We start from the raw sequence: 19,777 nt of genomic DNA on the forward strand, positions 1-19,777 counted from the left end.
TGCTCTAGCCTGTGGCTGAATCTTGAATGCCAAATGCTGTGTGGCAAACATGGAGATAACCTCAAGTTCATAAATCATAGAAACTAGAGATCTGAAGCCAAATGCTCGGTTCATTTAGCATTCAGCATTCAGTCTCTCCTGTCACTAGACCCTATACCAGGCTCTCCTCCACCAGCGCCATCAGCCTTCTGCTGCCTTCACAACAGCTGTGCCACTTGACAGCATCATCACAGGAGGGCTCCTGAGTACTAAATACCTTGAAAGGATTTCCTGTGCTTGTCTCTTCTTTTCTTTCAGTATAGATGAGTTTTCCATGCCATTTTGCAATTCTCTTCCTGCCATTTCCGTCTCGTGGCCAGAAGCACACAGATTCTTCCCTTGTTGAATTTTACAGTAGGTAATAGCAGGGTGGCACTAGAATATTGTAGAGACGGTGTTTGGAAGGATAGTGTGCTACCAAAGCTGCATGTTTGAGGAGTGGGGTGTAGAATCTGCATAGCAGATCCATTGTCACTTCAACGTGGTAGTGCAATGTGGGGCTAGCAGGAGGCACAGATGTGATTTTCTTTCCCCAGGAAGCATTATGAGGCTGGATCAGGCCAGCAGCCATCTAGTTTAGCATCCTGTTCTCATGGTGGCCAACCAGAAATCCATTATGGGAAGCTCACAAGAGGCACTCTCTCCACCTGAAATTCCTAGCAACTGGTAGTCCAAGTCTGTGGCCATCACTACTTCTTGTAATAGTGAATGCCACAATTTAACTTTGTGCTGTGTGAAGGTCATAAGTTGTAAAGAAGACATGGGTGCTGTACACCCAACTCCATCCCAGGCACCTCAGATGTGATGGTCCACTCCGATAAAGTATTGCCAGCTAGCTCTACTCAAGCAGCATCAAAACCCAGAGGTGCTGAGCAGTCGAAGGGCTGATGGCAACGACATGATAGCCACTTCTGGAAACACAAAGGGTAATGTAGCAAGTGGCCTTCGGTGTAGACATAAAACTTGGCTGCTAAGCCCATCCCAGGATAATTGTTCTTGCTACTTAAACAAAAATCCAGCTTAGCTGTATCCATCACTGATGCTTCAGATGAAGGTTTAAAGACAATGAAATATTTAACGAAGGAAAGAATCCTTATCTGCCACTATTGAGGCTCCAGATTAATTGCAGAATACCCTTCATAAATGTCTCTAGGTCAGCTGATAAGTAGAGCAGAACTACTTATCTTGGGAGTATGTCTTTAGGCATGAGCTGTACTTGACTGTAAATAGAACACTTGCTGTAAGTAAAACAATGTGCTTGTCTCTGAAGGGTAGCAGATTTCTAAAGGTTGGTCTCTGGGATTCCCAGTAGAGTGTTCCATGCATTTTCAAAGAATCTTAAGAGACTCTGAATTATCAGGTACACTTGAGAAAAGGCAACTATTATATATATATATATATATATATATGCAGGTTTTGGTGTCTTCGGGTGTCTTCCCGTGTAAGAGTCGGGGTGTCTGTGCGACGTTTCGACGAGGTCTCACTCGTCATCTTCAGGCTGGTGCTTTCGGCTTCTTGTTACTGGAACAGAGCAGAGTCTGGTGTTTGAGTTCCTATAAATATTTATAGGAACTCAAACACCAGACTCTGCTCTGTTCCAGTAACAAGAAGCCGAAAGCACCAGCCTGAAGATGACGAGTGAGACCTCGTCGAAACGTCGCACAGACACCCCGACTCTTACACGGGAAGACACCCGAAGACACCAAAACCTGCATTCCTGTACCCGTGAAAATCTACGAAAGCATATATATATATATATATATGACATGTTCAATATATTATTTTATTTATCAGCCTTGGAAATAAGTGCACAATAAGTATTTATTCCCCATACATGTTACTACACTTCCTCGTGTTAGTCATTATGGGAAAGAAAATAGAAAACCAAATACTGGGGGGTGGGGGGTGGGGAATCCTGCCCGGTTTGGAGGTCATTTCAACCAACCATAGGCAACCAGGCATGTGGCTATTTGCAAGACTGAGGATGAAAGAAATATGATACCTCAAAGGTCAGATAGCATGCAGGATTGTCTGTTCTCTTCTTGAATTTCATTCAGAAGTCAACTAAAACAAAAAGAAATACTTCTTCACCCCATGCATAGTTAAATTATGAAATTTGCTATGTGAGGATGTAGTGATGACCACCAACATGGAAAGCTTTAAAAGAGGATTCAACAAATTCACTAAAGAGAAGACTCTCAATGACTCCTAGTCATTATGGCTATATTAACTCCATTATGGGAGGCCATATGCTTCTGAAGGCCAGTTGCTTAGGATCACAAGCAGGAGAGATCTATTGCACGTGTGTCCTGCTTATGGGCTTCCCATAGGCATATGGTTTCACTGTGAGAACAGAATGTTGGCCTAGGTTGGCCTTTGGTCTAATGTAGCAGGGCTCTTCTTCTTGTGTTCTCTTGTAAGACTCCTACCATTTGAAACGTGTCAGGCCCTGATAAATTATTTCTAATGCCCCTTTCCTGTCCCCTCTGGCGTTCATTCCCATGACGGTAACTTTCCTGTTTCCCTGTCTTTTGCAAGTCTACTGAATGGTGTGTTCTTAAGCCCACTGATGTTGATGGACTTTACCCAAGTATCCATTCTGTTTGCCTTAATTTGCACACATAGCTCTTTCTAAGATGTTCTTTACTGTGCAATGTTCTTTTTCTGAAGACCAGATGCTGTCCTCTGCTGCTGAATGTTTTGCTGACTCGCCAACTGGTGATCCAGTTTCTGGAAATGTGGTCTTCATTTTATACTATCAAACAACTTTTTCCCTCCACAACATGGAAAAATTAAATCCATTACCACCAACAAATCTCACTGTGTACTCCAAACAAGCTGAATGTTTCCAGTACAACCATGAAAACATTATTTTTCCTTCCACAAAGGAAAGAGTAACAGAATCTTTCAGATGATCTCATCTTTTTGCGGGGAGCACGTTGCACACACAACAGAACAGCTTTCTGCTAACCCCAGCTGTTTTATCCTTTATGGTAGCATGTGGCCCAGCAGCTCCAGGACCTTCTGCAGTGGCTGATGGGTGTGCCAGCTGGTTTGAAAATGAACAGAGCTCTGGACCAAGTGTTGGGGCGGTTCTTCCTTTATCACATTCACCTTTGGATTAGTAAGTGCACCTGCGTTTACCTGTGATTTAAAACGAGAGAAAGAATTTTGTGAACTTTTCCAAATGCAAAGGATTTTACTTTCACTTTTAAAGTAAGGTCATATCCAGGTGACCTGCTTTTTTAGCATTCTTCCTGATTTGTTTGCAAATGACTTTGCATCAGAGCAAGTGCTGTCAGACCGTTTTCATTGCATTTCCTCATCACTTTCCTTATTGCAGAAAGACTGATCTTTTGGAGAAGTAGATTTCCCCAAATTAACTAGCGAAGCCAGCAAAATTGCCACGTTCTGGTAGCATTTGAAAGGACCCAAGATACAAGGCAAATCATGCAGAAGTTGTAGTCCAATGTTTCAGGAGGGCACTGGAATGGCAAAGACTAATATAGAGCCTGTCCATCCACGAGGAGGCCAGCTTTTGTGGCCAAATGTGCTTATACTCCGTGGACAGAGTGAATTTGGAAGTGAGCCACTCAAGAATTAAGCCAAATCTGTTCCATCCTTGTCCTGTGCTTAACTAAATCAGTTGCAGGGATGCTGTTCATCAACTATGCACCACTCTACTTCCTTTATGTGGGCAGGCTGAAATGCACCTGCCATGCGAATCAGGCAAAAGGGTAATGTGTGCTTACTGGGATTTGTGCTTTGAATGAACATATTAAGAGCCATGCAAACCTATATGGCAATCTTTCACAACCCAGTGTCCTCCAGATGTTTTAGCCCAGCCATCATGGCTATTGATCAGGATTGACAGGAGTTGTAGCCCACAAACATCTGGAGAGCACCTGGTTGGGGAAGATTGCCTTAGGGGGGTCACCCCTTGGAGAAGAGAGTACATGAGACGTTTGGGTTTTGTCCTTAGCCTTTTGAGGAAGATGGTGGGGGGTGGATATTTTGATGCTACATTGGTTTCCTTCTGTGTTTCAGAAGCCTCTCAATGAACAGAAGTGATATTCTTTTCAGTGTTGCTCTTTCTTTTTCTTTCTTTCAGGTTATATCCATCTGATGTCTCCTTTCATTGAGATGATCCTCTGGCATGTTGGCTTATCAGCCTGTCTAGGCCTGACAGTGGCCCTTTCCATCGTCTCTGATATCATTGCACTCATGACCTTTCACATCTACTGTTTCTATGTCTATGGAGCCAGGTGGGTGTGGTTTATCTGCTGCAGCTGGGCATATGCCCATGTGCTAAGAACCACTGTGAACTCATTACTCACCAGCATGTAAGGCCTGAGATTATATCTCACCATTCAAGAGATCACTGAGAGGCCTTTGGGCAGGTATCTTCTCCAACTTTACAATGTGGAGACTGATCACTCTGAACTGTGAAAAATATGAACCAGATATTGACCTGATTCAGACATAATGGCCCCATCCAACAAAACATGGTTTGTCAGATCAGGAATGAGCATGTGCCCATGCATTTCCTCCCTTCTATTGCTAATCTTAATTCAGTACTTGCTGGGTTGTTAAATCACAGTTTACATGTACAAGCAAGCCAGGAAAATGAGGTTCCTGAAAACCAGATTATCAGACCATAGTTTGGTATCCTAGTTTGTAAGGATCACTCAAGCCGCAGTTTCCTAATACAAAGGTCACAGAAAAGTGTGTTTTTAGAAAACTGAGTAATGTTGGATGAAGGCACGCAAGAGAGTGTGTGGGCACAAGGCTCGTTCCTAGTCCCACAAATCATGGCTCATTCAATCAGGATTGTTGTGTCTCTGAACTAGGCCAAAGATTGTAAAACACCTTGTACAATGTATCAGGTGTTGGTGTAATGTGAACTCTGAAGAGTGTGAGCTATGAAGTCTCAATGATACCCAAGTAATTTAGTTATTATAAAGCAGGGTTGGGGGACTCTGTGCTTCTCCAGAGGTTGCTGAACTAGTTTCCATCATCCTGGCTGGGGCTGATGGGAGCTGGAGTCTAACAGCATCGGGGGGGGCACTGGTAACCCACTGGTTAAGAACTATGCACCAAAGAATATCTGTGGGATAGTCAGCATGCTGTGTCACCTTTCACAGTGGGGGGGGGGGATGGAAGAGAACATACGAAGCGAGCTTTTTCAGAGTCCATCTAGGCAAGCAGTGTCTCCTCTGACTGATAGCATCTTTCCAGGGTCCCAGGTAAAATATATTTTTTCCTAGCCTTCTGCACTTGTCTGGCCCACCAGAGGGTGCTGCACTCTTTACTGTCACAAACAGGAAAAAACGGGGAGAATGTGTATGCACAGCGCATATCACATTTCATACCCAATACGTCAGGGTTACTTTCACCATAGCCTTTCCAAACAAAATGTTCTCTGCTGCATCTTTTGTATCCAAAGACAAGGAGGACAATTGGAGAAAAGAAGCCCAGGGAAACAAAGCAAGTTCTCATAAGGATACCATGCTGGGGAATAAAAGGGCAGCGTTTTCTTGGGCTGCGGGAGACTGGGAGTATAAGGTTGTCAGAGCTGCAGAGAGCATTTGGTGCAGGAGGAGCATTGGGCTGGGTGGCCAGAAGTTTTACTTGCAAAACTGATTCCACCAAGGAGGAAGCTTTTAGGTGGTTCATTCCCAGAACCCAATTAGCAACTCTCCAGGTGAACTTGGATGCCAGAGATCCATCCTGATGACTTATAAGGGTTAGGGTTATAAGGAGTGGGAAGTGGCTGCTTTAAAAACAGTTATGCACAGGAGGCCTGGGCCTGGTATACAGCAAAAGTCTTCAATTGGGTGAGCTGGGCCTATAAGTTGCTCATGTCCTGGCTTAAAATGGGTGATACCAGTAGCATCATCACCATCTTTCCTTCCTTCCTTCCTTCCTTCCTTCCTTCCTTCCTTCCTTCCTTCTTTTCTTCTTTATTAGAAAATCAGAGGCAGAAGAGAGAGAAGTAAATTGTAGGACAAAGAAAGATGAGGGAAGAAAAGGAAAAATGAGAAAGATGGATATATCTGTTCATTAATTTCAGAAAGCAATTTTGGTTCTGAAAGGGGGTAGGACTATAAATCAGTGGTAGAGCATCTACTTCGCCTGCAGAAAGTTCCAGGTTCTGTCCCTGGCAGCACCTTCCCGCAGGGCTGGGAAAAGCTTCTGTTTTGAAAACCCCGGGAGATGCTGGCAGTCATTATAGACAGTGACCTCGATGGATCAGTACTTTGACGCAGTGTGAAGCAGCTTTCCGTGTTCCTGTTCTGAAGCCTACTAAGTTTTCAAACTTCAGTCTTCAGAAAACCTTTTCCACAGGGACTACTGGCCTATTGAAACACCCCCTCAACTCCTGAGCATTCCAAGATAGGTTCTAGGGTACAAGTTTGGTAGATGCAGAATACTTGTTTACCGCAAGAGCCAAGATCCTTTTCCAGAATTCACTTGTAGGCAACCTTCCAGGGGCTGCATGTCATAAGGTGGACAGGGCATTTCATGCAGTGGGCAGTGTTTCCAGCCACACCAAAGTCAGGGATTTGCACACATGCTCAGCTCTCCCTCCGGGCGAGCAAAAAGCATTTTCACACTCATTCCAGCCAGGTAGAAGCATTCAAGGAAGGCATAGAACATGGTTGGTGAGGGCTGGATAGCTAAGCCTGAAAGGCTGCGTTTGTTCCCCTGCCTCAACCTCTCTGCCTTTGGGCCTCACTGTCACCTTACATGAGCTGGTGGAGAAAGAGACCTGGCTTTCTCCAGTAAACATCCTGCCTTGCCAGATGTGCAGTGGGGTGCCCAGCCCAGGAACAAAGAAAGCTGCCATTGGAATTTTATGTATTTATTTAATTAATTTATATACTGCCCTTCATCCAAAGAACTCAGGGTGGTTCACAAGAAGGAATGAACCTCATGGTTAGACAGCTGGCTGAGGAGATCCCTATTGAAGCAAGAGCCCCTAAAGGTACTTTTGGGGGTGGACAGAGGTATTTTCTATCAGTCACGATTTTGCGCTTTCCCCCTCTCTGGACCCAGGCTCTACTGCCTCAAAATCTATGGCTTGTCGTCACTGTGGCGCTTGTTCCGTGGGAAGAAGTGGAACGTCTTGAGGCAACGCGTGGACTCCTGCTCCTACGACTTGGACCAGGTGAGGGTTTTCAGGGTGTCTGGGAGGGAGATGGTTCTGTGTTTCCATGTGGATTTGCATGTGCACACTCACCCCCTCCCCTTCCCCGTGGTGCATCTGCAAAGGGCTTAATTTGGCATTATTTCCAATGGTTTGCTGTTTGTCACCAGCTGTGCATCTGTAGGTGTATTGGCAGAAAGAGCTGCAATTCAACCTTTTGTGCATGTGGATGCTGGTGCATATCAGGAACATTCAGTCCCAACCTTCCTCTTTGCCCATACAATGGCCAGGCACGGCCTCCCTGTGTATCACTCAACCCTGAATCTCACTGTTCTCCGCCGGCCAATTTTCTGCCTGGCTCTCAGGCAATTATAGCCGAAGGGGGCCTAATCCCTGAGAGACTCCTTTGGCAGATGCCTGGTGCCATACAAGTCAGAGCGCTGGAGTGATAAGGGCGGGTGGGGAGGGGGGGAAGCAATTTGAGTAAAAGACACCAAATAATTACAACCATACCCCACAGTGTTGCCATAGTTACCTGCTGCTTTGTGTTTCTATTAAAAGGCTCCATTTAATTCACATCAGATGGAGTTGGGCCCACACATTCCCATCAGGATGTGGATAATGTTTTGAAGTGGGGTGGGGGGGTGGCTCTATCTGCTTCTTACCTTTTACAAAATGTCAAGGTAACAGCATGACCAGTGTGGAGGCTGGGTCCCCGCAATCCCCAACCCTGCTTTCAAACAAAGCAGGGAAAGTGAGGAAGCTAGGGCTGAACTTCCTTACCTCTGTTTTACTCCTTTGTCTGCCAGGAGACAAGAGATTGCTGGGGGTGGGGGTTGCAAGATGCAAATATTCCTTCCAGCTTCTGCTGCTGTCTCTCTGAGCTTTGGAGATCTGCTTAAGCAGAGCGTGCTGCTGAATTTTGTCTGAGGGCTGTCAGGTTCTTCTCAGTCTAGAGTTGGCCAAGGAGGCCACTGCTGTTCAGTCCTTCCTGGGGGGTGGGAGGGTGGCAAGAGAAGTGCTTTAAACCAAGTTGTTTCTTGTTCTCGTCAACTGACGATCTTTTATATCAGAGTTCAGGAACCTCAGGTTCAGGGGCTGAATGTGCCCTTCCAAGCCTCTCTGTCTGACCCCGGGACCACACACTCCCTGCCCAGCCCTACTGGCCCTGCTTCACACCCTCCAAGTGTTTGTTATTATTATCGTTATCATTATTTATCATTATTTATTATTTATTAAATTTGTCTACCACCCTTCATCCATAGATCTCAGGACGGTTCACAACATAAGATTACAATATAAAAAACACAAAATATATAATAAAAGTAAGACCAAAAACAAACCACTATTTCCCCCTCCCACAACACATTTAAAAGGGCATTGGATGTCAATCAGCCCAAGGCCTGGTTGAAGAGGAATGTTTTTGCCTGGCACCTAAAGGTGTATAATGAAGGTGCCAGCCGAACCGCCCTGGTGAGAACATAACACCAACGGGGAGCCACTGCAGAAAAGACCCATGCCCATGCTGCCACCCTTCGAACCTCTCATGGAGGAGGCACAGGAAGAAGGGCATCGGATTATGATTGCAGGCTCCAGATAGGTTCATATGGATGTACAGTGAACGCTCAGGTTGCGAATGTGATCCGTGTGGGATGCATGTTCGCAACCCGCGTCTGTGTGCGGGTTGCGATTTGGCACTTCTGTGCATGCGCAAAGCACGTTTTAGTGCTTCTGCACATGCTTGACTGCCGAAACCCGGAAGTAACCTGTTCCGGTACTTCCGGGTTTCGGCGGTCCGCAACCCAAAAAAACGCAACCTGAAGCAGCTGTAACCCAAGGTATGACTATATTGCAGTCCTGAGCTCTTTAAAGCTTTAAAGGTCAAAACCAGCAGTTTGAATTGGGCCTGGAAACTGATTGGCAGCCAGTGCATTTGGGCCAGAATTCATGTAATATGGTCAAACCATCTTGCCCCAGTGAGTAACCTGGCTGCCAAATTCTGCACTAGCTGAAGTTTCTGAACCATTTTCAGAGGCAGCCCTCCATATAATGCATTGCCATAATCTAACCTAGAGGTTACTAGAGCATGGACAACAGTAGTCAGGCTATGCCTGTCCAGATAGGGGCACAGGTGAACCACCAGGCAAAACTGATGGAGGGCACTCCATGCCACCAAGGCCACCTGAGCCTCAAGCAACAGAAAAGAATCTAGAAGTACCCCCAAACTGCATACCTTCAGAAGAAGTGTAACCCTGTCAAGAGCATGTAACCTCCTAGCCATCTGGTCTAGGGAACCACCCACTAACAGTGTCTCAGACTTATCTGGATTGAGCTTCAGTTTATTGGCTTTCATTCAGTCCATTACCAAGGTAAGACAACAGTCCAGCACATCTACTGCCTCACCTGCAGATATTGCTGACATCATACGCCAAACCTGTAAACATTTTCACTGGCTGAAATGTGTCTTTGAGTTCTAATAATGCCTCTCACTTCCCTGGATGGTGTATGAACGTGTATAGAAGATAGCTTGCAGTACAAAGGTATAATTTACTTTCCCCACTCTGCCTGCTTTTGCCTATGGCCCTGCCCTCCACTGGCATGTGGCCCCAGAAGGTTGCCCAGAATGAAATGTATCTGAAAACAGGAAGGATAAGGCTTCTTTGCTCTCAGAGTACTTCAGCCTTGTATTGCTACTGACTCATAACTTAGATCTCTTTTTATAGCTGGCTTCAGCTACTATAGGATTGATTTGTGTCCTTTTCCTCCTCCAGCTATTCATCGGCACTTTGCTGTTTACCATCTTGCTGTTTCTTCTGCCCACAACCGCACTGTACTATTTGGTCTTTACCTTGGTAAGTTTGCTGCCGATTTTGTTGCTACTTATAAATGCATTGGTTGCTTTTCTATAGGAATGCACTCAAAGGGATATACAAAAGTTATGAAGGGCAGCTGAACAGTTCCTGGCCAAAGTGGAATGGAGTTGGGTTTCTATGGCCCAAACAGCACTTGGCTGGAAGACAGGATGCAAGACTGGGAGGGGAAAGAGGACTTTCCTTCCCCTTCTCCTGGGAGCCAGAAAAGAGTCTGGGATGATTGGTCAGTTGATATGCTGGTCTGCCTCAAAATGTGTCTGAGTAGCACTCAATTAAAACAGTTGTGTCAATTGTTGCAATCAGTGGTTGCTGTCTTCAGCCAGATTCCACCTGCTTGCCTTCTTAGATGTCTGCTTGCTGCCAGTCTAGGAACTAGCAGTTCCTCCTCCTCCTTAATCTCAGCATTGCCCTTGTGAGAACTCTGCAGGGAGGAGCGGGAGGGGGACAAATATACCATTAATTGTCCTTGGCTTTGGCTCCGCCTGCTTTTTGTCTCCCTGCCTTCTGCCCCAGAAGTCCCAATGAGTCCCAATGGCCTCTGCTTGCAGCTTCTTCTTTCAGAATGAAAAATTAGAGTATTTGAAAAACCTAAGTTTGGCAAATTTGTCCAGTGGTGGTACTGCTGTAGATTGAACTAAAATAAAATCCTTTTTCCTTCTAGCTCCGTCTACTGGTGGTGATTGTACAAGGCTTGATCCATCTGCTAGTGGACCTCATCAACTCGCTGCCCTTTTATTCAGTCATTCTCCGGCTCTGCCGATCCTACAGACTTGCATGTAAGCTCCATACTATAGTCAAGGCAAAACTTCAGAAGTTGCATATTAGCGGGGACAGAGGTTGGAAATTTTTGCTTAGAAGCAAGTGACAGGCATCTGAAGACTGGTCATGTGTACTTTAAAGCAAGGTTCAATTTCATAGAAACACTCACCACTGCTGCAATAACAATGGTTTGCATAAGGCTTGCATGGTACTGGGAAGGCTATGTATTTAATTGGTTGCTGGTGGGGAGTTCAGGCAAATTATCATCTGTCATTATGCTTTGCGAACAAGATGCTATCACCTCCAACAACTAAGAAACCTTATGGGCGTTCAGTGGTTTTCTGGTGTTCTTGCCACATACATCAGTAGGGTCACACTGACAAACAGGTCAGAAGGGAGATCACCAAAACCCCGTGGACCATTTCTTGGGAATCTGCCTTCTACCAGGTCAGACTCTTTGCCTATCTAACTCAGTGTTGTCTACTTAGACTGGCAGCAGCTTTACAGAGTCTCAGATGGAGAGGGGGGCCTTTCACATCACCTGCTTCCTGATTCTGTTAGCTGGGGATGCCAAGAGTGGATTGAACTTGGGACCTTCCATATGCAAAGTTGGCGCTCTGCCATTGAGCTATGGTGCCATCATGTTGTACATGCAAGAAGTTCAGAAGTGCTAAGGGCATTTAAACAAACACCAGCTTGTTTGAACCCTGAACAAAGTGAATGGAAAAACTGGAATTCTTCCCTAGTTTATTCACCTTTCTCTGTGATCTTCCTAGCTTGGCTTCTCCTGCATCTTTTAGAGAAGCCTTGTTGCAAGAGGAGCCATGAGAGCCTGTGTAGTGTAGTGTAGTGTAGTGTAGTGTAGTGTAGTGTAGTGTAGTGGTTAGAGTGTTGGACTAGGACCTCAGAGACCAGGGTTCAAATCTCCACTTAGCCATAAAGCTCATTTGGTGACCTTGGGCTAGTCACTGCCTCTCAGCTTAGCCTACTTTACAGGGTGATTGTGGGGATTAAATGAGGAGGAGAACCCTGTGCGCCACCTGGAGCTCCTTAGAGAAAAGGTGGAGTATAAATAACTGCAAGCCATAAATAAATAATGCCCTCTCGATGTTCTTAGACTCCAATTCCCATCAGCCCCAGTCAACTTGGCCTATAGTCAGGGGTGATGGGTGCTGAAGTCCCAACAAGATTAGGTGGGCACCATGTTGACTACTGAACCAATCAGCCAATACAGACTGTATCTTTCCATTACCTACTCTGTATTTTCAGCTGGTGTGAAGTTCAGAGTCCTGGAGCAGGAAGCTGGGAAACCTCTTCGACTTCTAATGCAGGTAAATCATTTCATTGCTTGATGGCCAGTGCTTAGGACTTTTCCTGCTTTTTAGAACAACATTTTGCTCTTCCATATTAATCTGCTCCCCAAATTTCCCTTCTGTGAGAGTGCACAGGACTCCTCTTCAGTTTTCTGTAAAACATTTAGCCCAGCAAGGAAGGTGTCAGTTGTAGCACTCTGGATCCTGTCCAGTCTGAACAGGCTTCAGTCCCCTAAGATGCTGAGCTAAGCTTGTGTTTAAGTGGCTTCCTGGATCAGGGCCAGAGCCCTTACTATAACATGTAGTGTGAGACTTGCAGTGAATATAGAATAGCCTTGTGCTGTCAACTCAAGTTATGAATCCTCTAGCCATTTCTGGTGGCTTAGAGATTGTTAAGAACTCCACTCTCCTAATTCTGTCTTCCAACAACAGCCATGTCAGAAAAAACACTTAGAGTGCCATTTCTTTGGTATTCTCATGTCAGTTGTGATCTCACATTATGCTGAGCTTCTGCGCTCCTGTTTCCAAGAGTGTGAAATAGATCACCAAACGGTCAGGCGTGAAGTTTTAATGTGAGAGGAGCAACTCTTTATGCAGGAAAGGGGTTGCACGCACAAATCCACACAGGCACACCGCTCACCCTGTGCGCATGACTCAGCCTTGTCCAGGTACAGCCGCTGCAACTGTCCCTCTCACTCCTTCTCTCCCGGCAGATAAACCCTCTGACTTACAGCCGCGTGGTGCAGCTGTACAAGCTCCCAACATACAGCTGCTACCCCAAGGACTCCTGGGTCTCTTTGTGCAAGAAGCTGCTTGTTGGGGAGCTGATCTACCCTTGGAAGCATAAAGGAGAGAAGCAGGACTGATTCACAGCAGCTGAGGTGGACTGCAAATGCTTGAGCCGGAAAGGAACACTGGAGAGGCAGGGCTGTTACTCCTGGCAAAAGACACCTTGGAAACAGCAGCTGCCGAGTGGTACCCGATGGATGCTTCATTTTGCCAGGAATGTGTTGGGCGGTCAGTTTCCAAGGAGGGAGGGAGGGATTCATTTCAGGAATGGGCTCCCTTTTTCCTCTGGATTGAGGGAATTCCTTCTCCCCACCACCACTCAACAAAACATTATCTAATCCCGAGTTAGAAATTGCCAGCCTGGAAGTATCAGGTGGCCAAATTAACGCGACAGCCGAGAGGAAATCTGTTTTCGTTTGTTTGTTTTCTTAGAGTAAGCTGCCATTTCTGCAGGAGCCCAGTGTGTGGTATCTGACACACAATTCCACTTCTTGATAATTTCAGCTTCACTTCCCCCCACTCCTGACATACAAGTGTCTAGCCCAGGTGATTGTGATGATGTAGGTAAAGATGTATGGGCAACACCTGTCACAAGCTTGGGAGCCAAAGGGTTGGCCAATAAGATCCAGTGGTCTGAAGAGTCTGCCCAGCTCCAATCAATTCCTGTTGGGAGACAAGCACCTGGGGAGAGCCAATGTTTTTATACCCTGCTTGCAGGGTTCCCAAAAGTATTTGTCCAGCCACTGTCAGAGACAGGAGGATGCTGGTCTGGTTGGAACCATGTCCTCATCCAGGAGGACTTTGTTCTTAAGGTATTATGAATTAATGGGCAAGCTAGCTCTGAAATGTATCATGTAGCTTATGTGATTGATTTCTCTTTGACAAATACCTGCCATGGTGGGATGTGAGAGATGGACAAGCTGAATCAGAACCATGGCATCTTTAACCCTCTGCCATCCTGATTAGAATGGAGCCCATGTACATCTGCTATTTGCAACCGGAAGAAAGTTCTCATGGGTGCTAATAGGGCTTTATTCCCATTGAAGATAGCAGGTGGGGGGAATTCTGTGGGCAAGGGGTTACATGCTCTCCCTGGCATACTCCTGATCCATTTCCCACCCACACTAGCTCTTTGTTGAAAAGGAATCAGCTATACAATGTCATGCTACATGACAAACATTGTGACTAGTCTGGTCCATAGTTAATTACAGAGTTCCTTGCCTCCCCTGCTCCTGGCAAGTGACTAGAAACCCATAGCAGATTATGCAAAATTGGGAAAAAAATGCATTGGAAATTATGTAAATATGCTCCCAGGTCACGACATTTAGTTTTATTCATCCCAGACTTTTGCTTTCTTTTATAGATTATATGCCATGGTTATTGTTTTCAAAAGTAGCCCCACTCAGCTTGTCACAGCACTTCTACAAGGTATTGTGATATGTCCATTAAAAAGTGGGGCGGGGAATCATTACAGGCAGTGACCATTTTGTGCAAGGATTACGTTCCCTGCCCCTGCGCATGTCGGCAGAATGCATATACCGGTAAGCCCGTCCCACCCTGTTCCACCCTGCCCCGTTCTGCCTTCTTCTGGGTCCAAGGACCTGTGCATAGCCGATCGTGCATCAGTGGACATGTCTAAAATGGTCACCGCCTGTATTACACCGCCTGTAGGACAATTCTAGGACAAGTGTAGACTGCCCCAAAACTTTGATATATAAATATTTAGTAGAGAATACACACTTGCCGTTCTTTTTTACAACATAGACCAGAAACCACAGAAGATCTTTATTATCTAGTATTTGATCATTCTGAGCTCCCTATTACATAATTTGGCCCTAGTGAGGCCTAGAACAATTAGTAAGCAGATGATGGATCCATGTACTTGGTGATTTTTGAAAATGTTTTAAGCCAGTTTATTGGACGTTGAATTGTATATTGGAGGCAAATCTGCTTTGAGCACCCTAATAGAAGCTGGTAGAAGTGCAGGCAGGATAGTGTCTTATCTGTTGCTTAATTTGGGAGCAGGACTTTATTGTATTTCAGGCAACTTGACGTGAGAGAAATGATTCCTAGACAAGAAACTGGAAGCATACTTCGCTTTTCAAGTCAGCTCCATTGAAAGTCCTTGGGGCAGATTCTTTCTGAATAGTTTTAGGTCAATGTGTTTATGTAAGATGAAGGCCCAAAGTACTCACTGCCTTGCCATTAAGTTTCAACTGAAGAGCCATTACTAAGTGCCACAGTACAAAGCAATAATCGGTGTACCTCTCAAGGCTCTATGATGGCCAAGAACATTCCTGGTTTTTTTAACCTTTTTTAAGTCAAAGCTTTAATGTTCATTTCACCACCACTCCTTGATTTCCAACATGTCTTCCTCCTACCCATTGGTGTTTCTGTTTCCGCCATGCCTCATAGCAGGTGGTACCTGCCAACATAGGCGCCGACTCCATGGGGCCTGAGGGGGCCCGAGCCCCCTCAAAAATTCGTTTGGGGGGCCTCTGCCCCCCCAATAATTTAAGAAAATTATTATATTATGCTTTGCCACACCGGGCGCAACATCGGGGGGGGGGCGAGTCCAGAGGGCCCAGCCGCGTCGTGCCCTCGGCCTGCCCCTGTTGTCAGAGGCTCAGCGTGGAAGTGTTAACAAAGTTTCAGAGGGGGGGGGAGCGAGTGGCGGGGACGCGGGGAGGGGAGGGGGTCCCCGCTTCTCCGGCCGCCTTGCAGAAGCGGCCACCGCCCGACGGCTCTCCCTTTGCTCGCAGGCCTGCCTGGGGGCTCCCTCGGCTCCAGCGCTGAGCTGGCGGCCCCGATCCCGGGAGCAAAGAGGCGTCGCTGGAGCGGCTAGGCCTGCGCCAGGGCCCTGACCCGACAGCTTCTCCGGCTCCCCAAGCCGAGGACAGCTTCGGCTGTGAAGCTGCGCCTTCCGGGCTGGCCCCTTCTCGGCTGGGCCTCGCCTCTTCAGCTCCCGGTATGTGTGCTCCGCGGTGGTCCCCGCTCCTTCCAGACCCTTCCACCGCCCCCTGCCAAACTGGCTGTAGATACAAGAAGGGCAGCTGGGGTGGGCTATAGAGGACCCTGCCTCCCCCTGCGGGGCTCATCTCTGGCAATTGGCTCAAGGAGCCCCCTGAGTTTTGGCATTGTCTCTCTGCGCCCCCCCCCCGCCTCTCTCCAGGAGCTTTATGGAGCCGCCTGGATCGGGTCTGCTTTGGAGGAGGGGAGCCTTCCTTGACCAGCATGGGCACCCCCAATATTTTTTATAAGTCGGCGCCCCTGCCTGCCAATCTTAATAGCACAACCACTAGCCTCCGGCTGTGTGACACACACACACACACACACTAGCATTAACATTACTCTCTACTCAGGACAGACAGTGACGACATACCCCGGGCACAATTTATGCCAGTGCTTCCATACTTCATCCTCAGGCAAACAGTCATGCCCTGAGTGGGGAATTAAGGTGGTTTTGGCAAGCAGGCCCTGGCCTCGAGACACTGCCAAGGATGGGGCACTAGGGGACCCCTTCAAACATGGAGCTGGCTGGCCCTTGCTTAGCTGTGGATCTGGACTCATTTGGTGTGCTGCCAGCCTCGTGTAGCAACAGCCAAATACACAGTGTTGCCCTTCCTTGCGATTTGATGTGACATGATTGAGGCCCATTTAGTAGCATGGGTGCACCTTCAGCACCTCCATGTCTCTCTTTCACCATATGGACTCCCATCGGAGAGAGGCCGTTATTTGTATTTCCCTGCTTTACGTTGACAGACGTGCATTGAATTTGATGTTGCCACATAGCCACTGTGTATATTCTTAAGCCATAACAGAGACAACCTTTAGCTGTGACACTTGTGCCTAGTCATAGAGCCCTGTTCTGTGTGCATGTGGTCTTGTGTATGCACAGTGGGCCTTGGAAACACACTCATAAAGTCACACACTCCATGTTTCTGAACAAGACTCCAATACTGCACAGAAGAACCATCCCAATGAAAATGAAATCTCTTCGTATGTGCATCTTGCCATGCTCATTGCAGGATGGAGATCATAAATCATTCTAATTTCTCTCTCACTTTTACTTAATTTGCTGAGAGTTCATATGAATGTCCTCTTTCTTCTGTCTGCTTTTCCCTGGGTCTTGCTCTGGTGTGAGCATTGTTGTTGGCCTGAGGGGGGCAGCTTGCCAATCCCACTCCGGTCACAGGCAGAATGGAGCAAGCACTCAGCTTGCTGCACTCAGCTTGCTGATGCCAGCACTCTAGAACTCTTAAGGGGAGAAGACGTGCAGCCTGATCTTCTCTGTCTGCACAGTGTCAGTGCCTGTGTTGTCTTCTGCCAAGCATTGGAGAACGCCCGGGAACTCTTGCCCTGCCCTGGCATTGCCAAAACAGGACTTTACTTCTCTGTTAGGATACTGCTGCCAATAAAAATGATTTATCTGAGCCTTTCTTGCAAAACTATGTTAGTGCTTCACTTAAAAGCAACAAAACCGCATCTTAAGCAATGATTATGGTCTAGAATCCCTACCGTAAGTAGAAATACACCACTACTACTACTCTTGCTCAAGCGCCATGTGATGTTGTCAGCAGGAAATATCTCCCTCCTTAAGTTACATAGAAATACTCTGCTTGTGGTTTCTGGGGTTTGCCTTCTAATGCAGTCCAACTGTTTGACTCAGTCCTCCAATCAAAGGCATGAGCCTTGATATAGTGTCACCCATGTGTGCTCACTTCTATTCTGGCACAAGACTGCTAGCATAAACAGGGGCCCCCGACCACCATCCTTTGCTGCCCCAATTGGTGCCGCTCTGGATTCCCAACGGATGGCCTTGTTCTCTAAGACTGTAGTTCCAAAGTGATAGTGGTAAAAAGGTAAAGGTAAAGTGGTAGAGCATCTGTTTTGTATGCAGAAGGCTCCAGCCTCAATCCTGTGCATCTCTGATGCCAGTTAGTATAATTCAGTGGTTTTCAACCAGTGTGCCGTGAATGATTGTCAGGGGTACCACAGGTAACACTGGCCTCTGTCCCTCTTTCCATCCCTCCCGCCTCTGATGCCCTCTTGCATCTCTGCCTCCCAAAGGCTTGTGCGACTGTTTGTTGCAGCAGCTCTGGGGCTGGCCAGGGGGAGCTTCCCAGGCCCCTGTGGGGCAGTGTGAGGAGGCACCTCTTTGAGGGGCAGGGGGGGAAGCTCAGAGACCAGGGGCATCAGCTGCAGCTGCCCAGAGGACTTCCAAGGAGAGGGGAGAGGAGACTGAGGGACCACTCCACAAGGGAGGAAGTTTGAAAAAGGGTGAGAGGCTGGCAGCTCTGCAGGCAACGGGTGACAAAACTGGGCTCCTGAGCCCCACAGGGATGCTGCAGAAAGAATGTTGTTGGTCAAGAGAGCCGTGGACTCAAAAAGGTTGAAAACCTCTGGTGTAAACTCTGAGCTAAATGGACCAAGGGTCTGACTCAGTATAAGGCAGCTTCCTGTGAGCATCTATCCTTGTTTTTATATTTGGCTTTACATTGTTTCTTTGAGACTTTTTTCTAAAAATGATAAAATTATTTTTATTAAGCAATTTTAGTGGTCTGCAGTAGTTTGAAATTCCTCGTTCTGATAGCAAACTGCTTTCTATTGGTGCTGGGCCAGTGTCATGCTTTGTTTATCTTGAAAATCCACTGCAGCATCAAAATGATTTAATCTTCCTCGTCACTGGAAATACAGAGGGATTAGATCATGCAGTACGGTCCACTGAATGAGAAAGGACTCTGAATTTATACCTGCCTCTCATTCCTCCCCTTCCCCATGCTGCTTCTGCTGCTTTCAGTCTGGATTGGATTCAAACCGCTTAAACCATCTGGTGAGTCAGGGTTGCGAACCATCTGATCTCATGAGCTTTCTGTTTGTCTTGCGTATGTGTGCCAGCTGGCATGTGCATTGGGGGGAGTGTGGATGAAGATTTCCAACATTTATTTCTGCTGGGTCTCAAGAGCAGCTTTTGTAGGCCTTTACCAAACTGAGTCTGACATGGAAAACCTTCTTAGCAGAAAACACCCTGATCCATTTACAAAGGAGAATGTAACATGTCACCCAGGCCATCCTCAAGATCCTCTTGCCATATACTACTACAGGAGGGCAATAGCTCAGTGCCAGGGCTTCACATGCAAGAGGTTCCCAACATCTCCAGGCAGGGCTGAGGAAAACTGCCTGAAATACAGGAGCTTCTACTTAAAAATGAGTCATGCAGAAGAGGCCTTAGCCTTATGTTGAGCAATAGTCTTCAACTGGGTGGATCAGGCCAACAAGTTGGTATTGCCTGGACAAATGGGTGGCACTAATAGCATCATCACCATTTTCCTTTCATTTTTTATATATACGAATGAGAGGCAGGAGAGGGAGAAGTAGAATGGAGGAGGAAGTGTGATGACAGGAGAAAACAAAGAGAGAGGGAGGTGGGCATATCTGGTCATAAATTTCAAAAAGGGGATTCCAGGTTCTGATCACAACATCTGAAACATTTGCTGCCATGTTGGTGTTTCTGAGGATGCCTTGAGACTCAGTGTGGATGCTCAGGAGCCAATGGAGTTCCTCTCGAATGTATGGAGAACATTCTGAAGATCTTAGGTGACCTGTTCCCTAGCTAACTAACCCTAGTGCCCCACATTTTCAGTAATAAACTATGAAGTGTTGCAAATGTCCATGCCAGTAACCAAAGAAATGTTTAACTGGTGATTATGGTTACAAATGTTGGATGACTCTACAAAAGTACTTCTCTAGTCTATTGGCCTGAATGGAAACTCTCATTGTGATTCATATATACAAAGGGCTAGAAAGGCATTTGAGTCTGTATTTGTTTTAAAGCTGAGGTCATAAAGCGATAC

General features: G+C 46.5%; 2 protein-coding genes across 3 annotated transcripts in view; one reads left to right on the forward strand and one right to left on the reverse strand.

The window, feature by feature from the left end:
• PIGQ (phosphatidylinositol glycan anchor biosynthesis class Q) overlaps nt 1-14,656 on the forward strand; it is a 31,405-nt gene extending 16,749 nt beyond the window's left edge. For both annotated transcript variants that reach the window (XM_082199104.1, XM_082199103.1), the window contains exons 5-11: nt 3,037-3,163; nt 4,151-4,304; nt 7,099-7,210; nt 9,961-10,041; nt 10,724-10,838; nt 12,091-12,152; nt 12,848-14,656. In XM_082199104.1, coding sequence (XP_082055230.1) covers nt 3,037-3,163; nt 4,151-4,304; nt 7,099-7,210; nt 9,961-10,041; nt 10,724-10,838; nt 12,091-12,152; nt 12,848-13,000 — 804 coding nt within the window. In that variant the 3' untranslated portion in view covers nt 13,001-14,656. The remainder of the gene's footprint in view (nt 1-3,036; nt 3,164-4,150; nt 4,305-7,098; nt 7,211-9,960; nt 10,042-10,723; nt 10,839-12,090; nt 12,153-12,847) is intronic.
• ABCA3 (ATP binding cassette subfamily A member 3) overlaps nt 1-19,777 on the reverse strand; it is a 272,379-nt gene that overhangs the window by 31,521 nt on the left and 221,081 nt on the right. The window lies entirely within an intron of this gene.

The sequence above is a fragment of the Podarcis vaucheri genome (genome assembly GCF_965113315.1).
Source record: "Podarcis vaucheri genome assembly, chromosome: 14".
NCBI lineage: Eukaryota > Metazoa > Chordata > Lepidosauria > Squamata > Lacertidae > Podarcis > Podarcis vaucheri.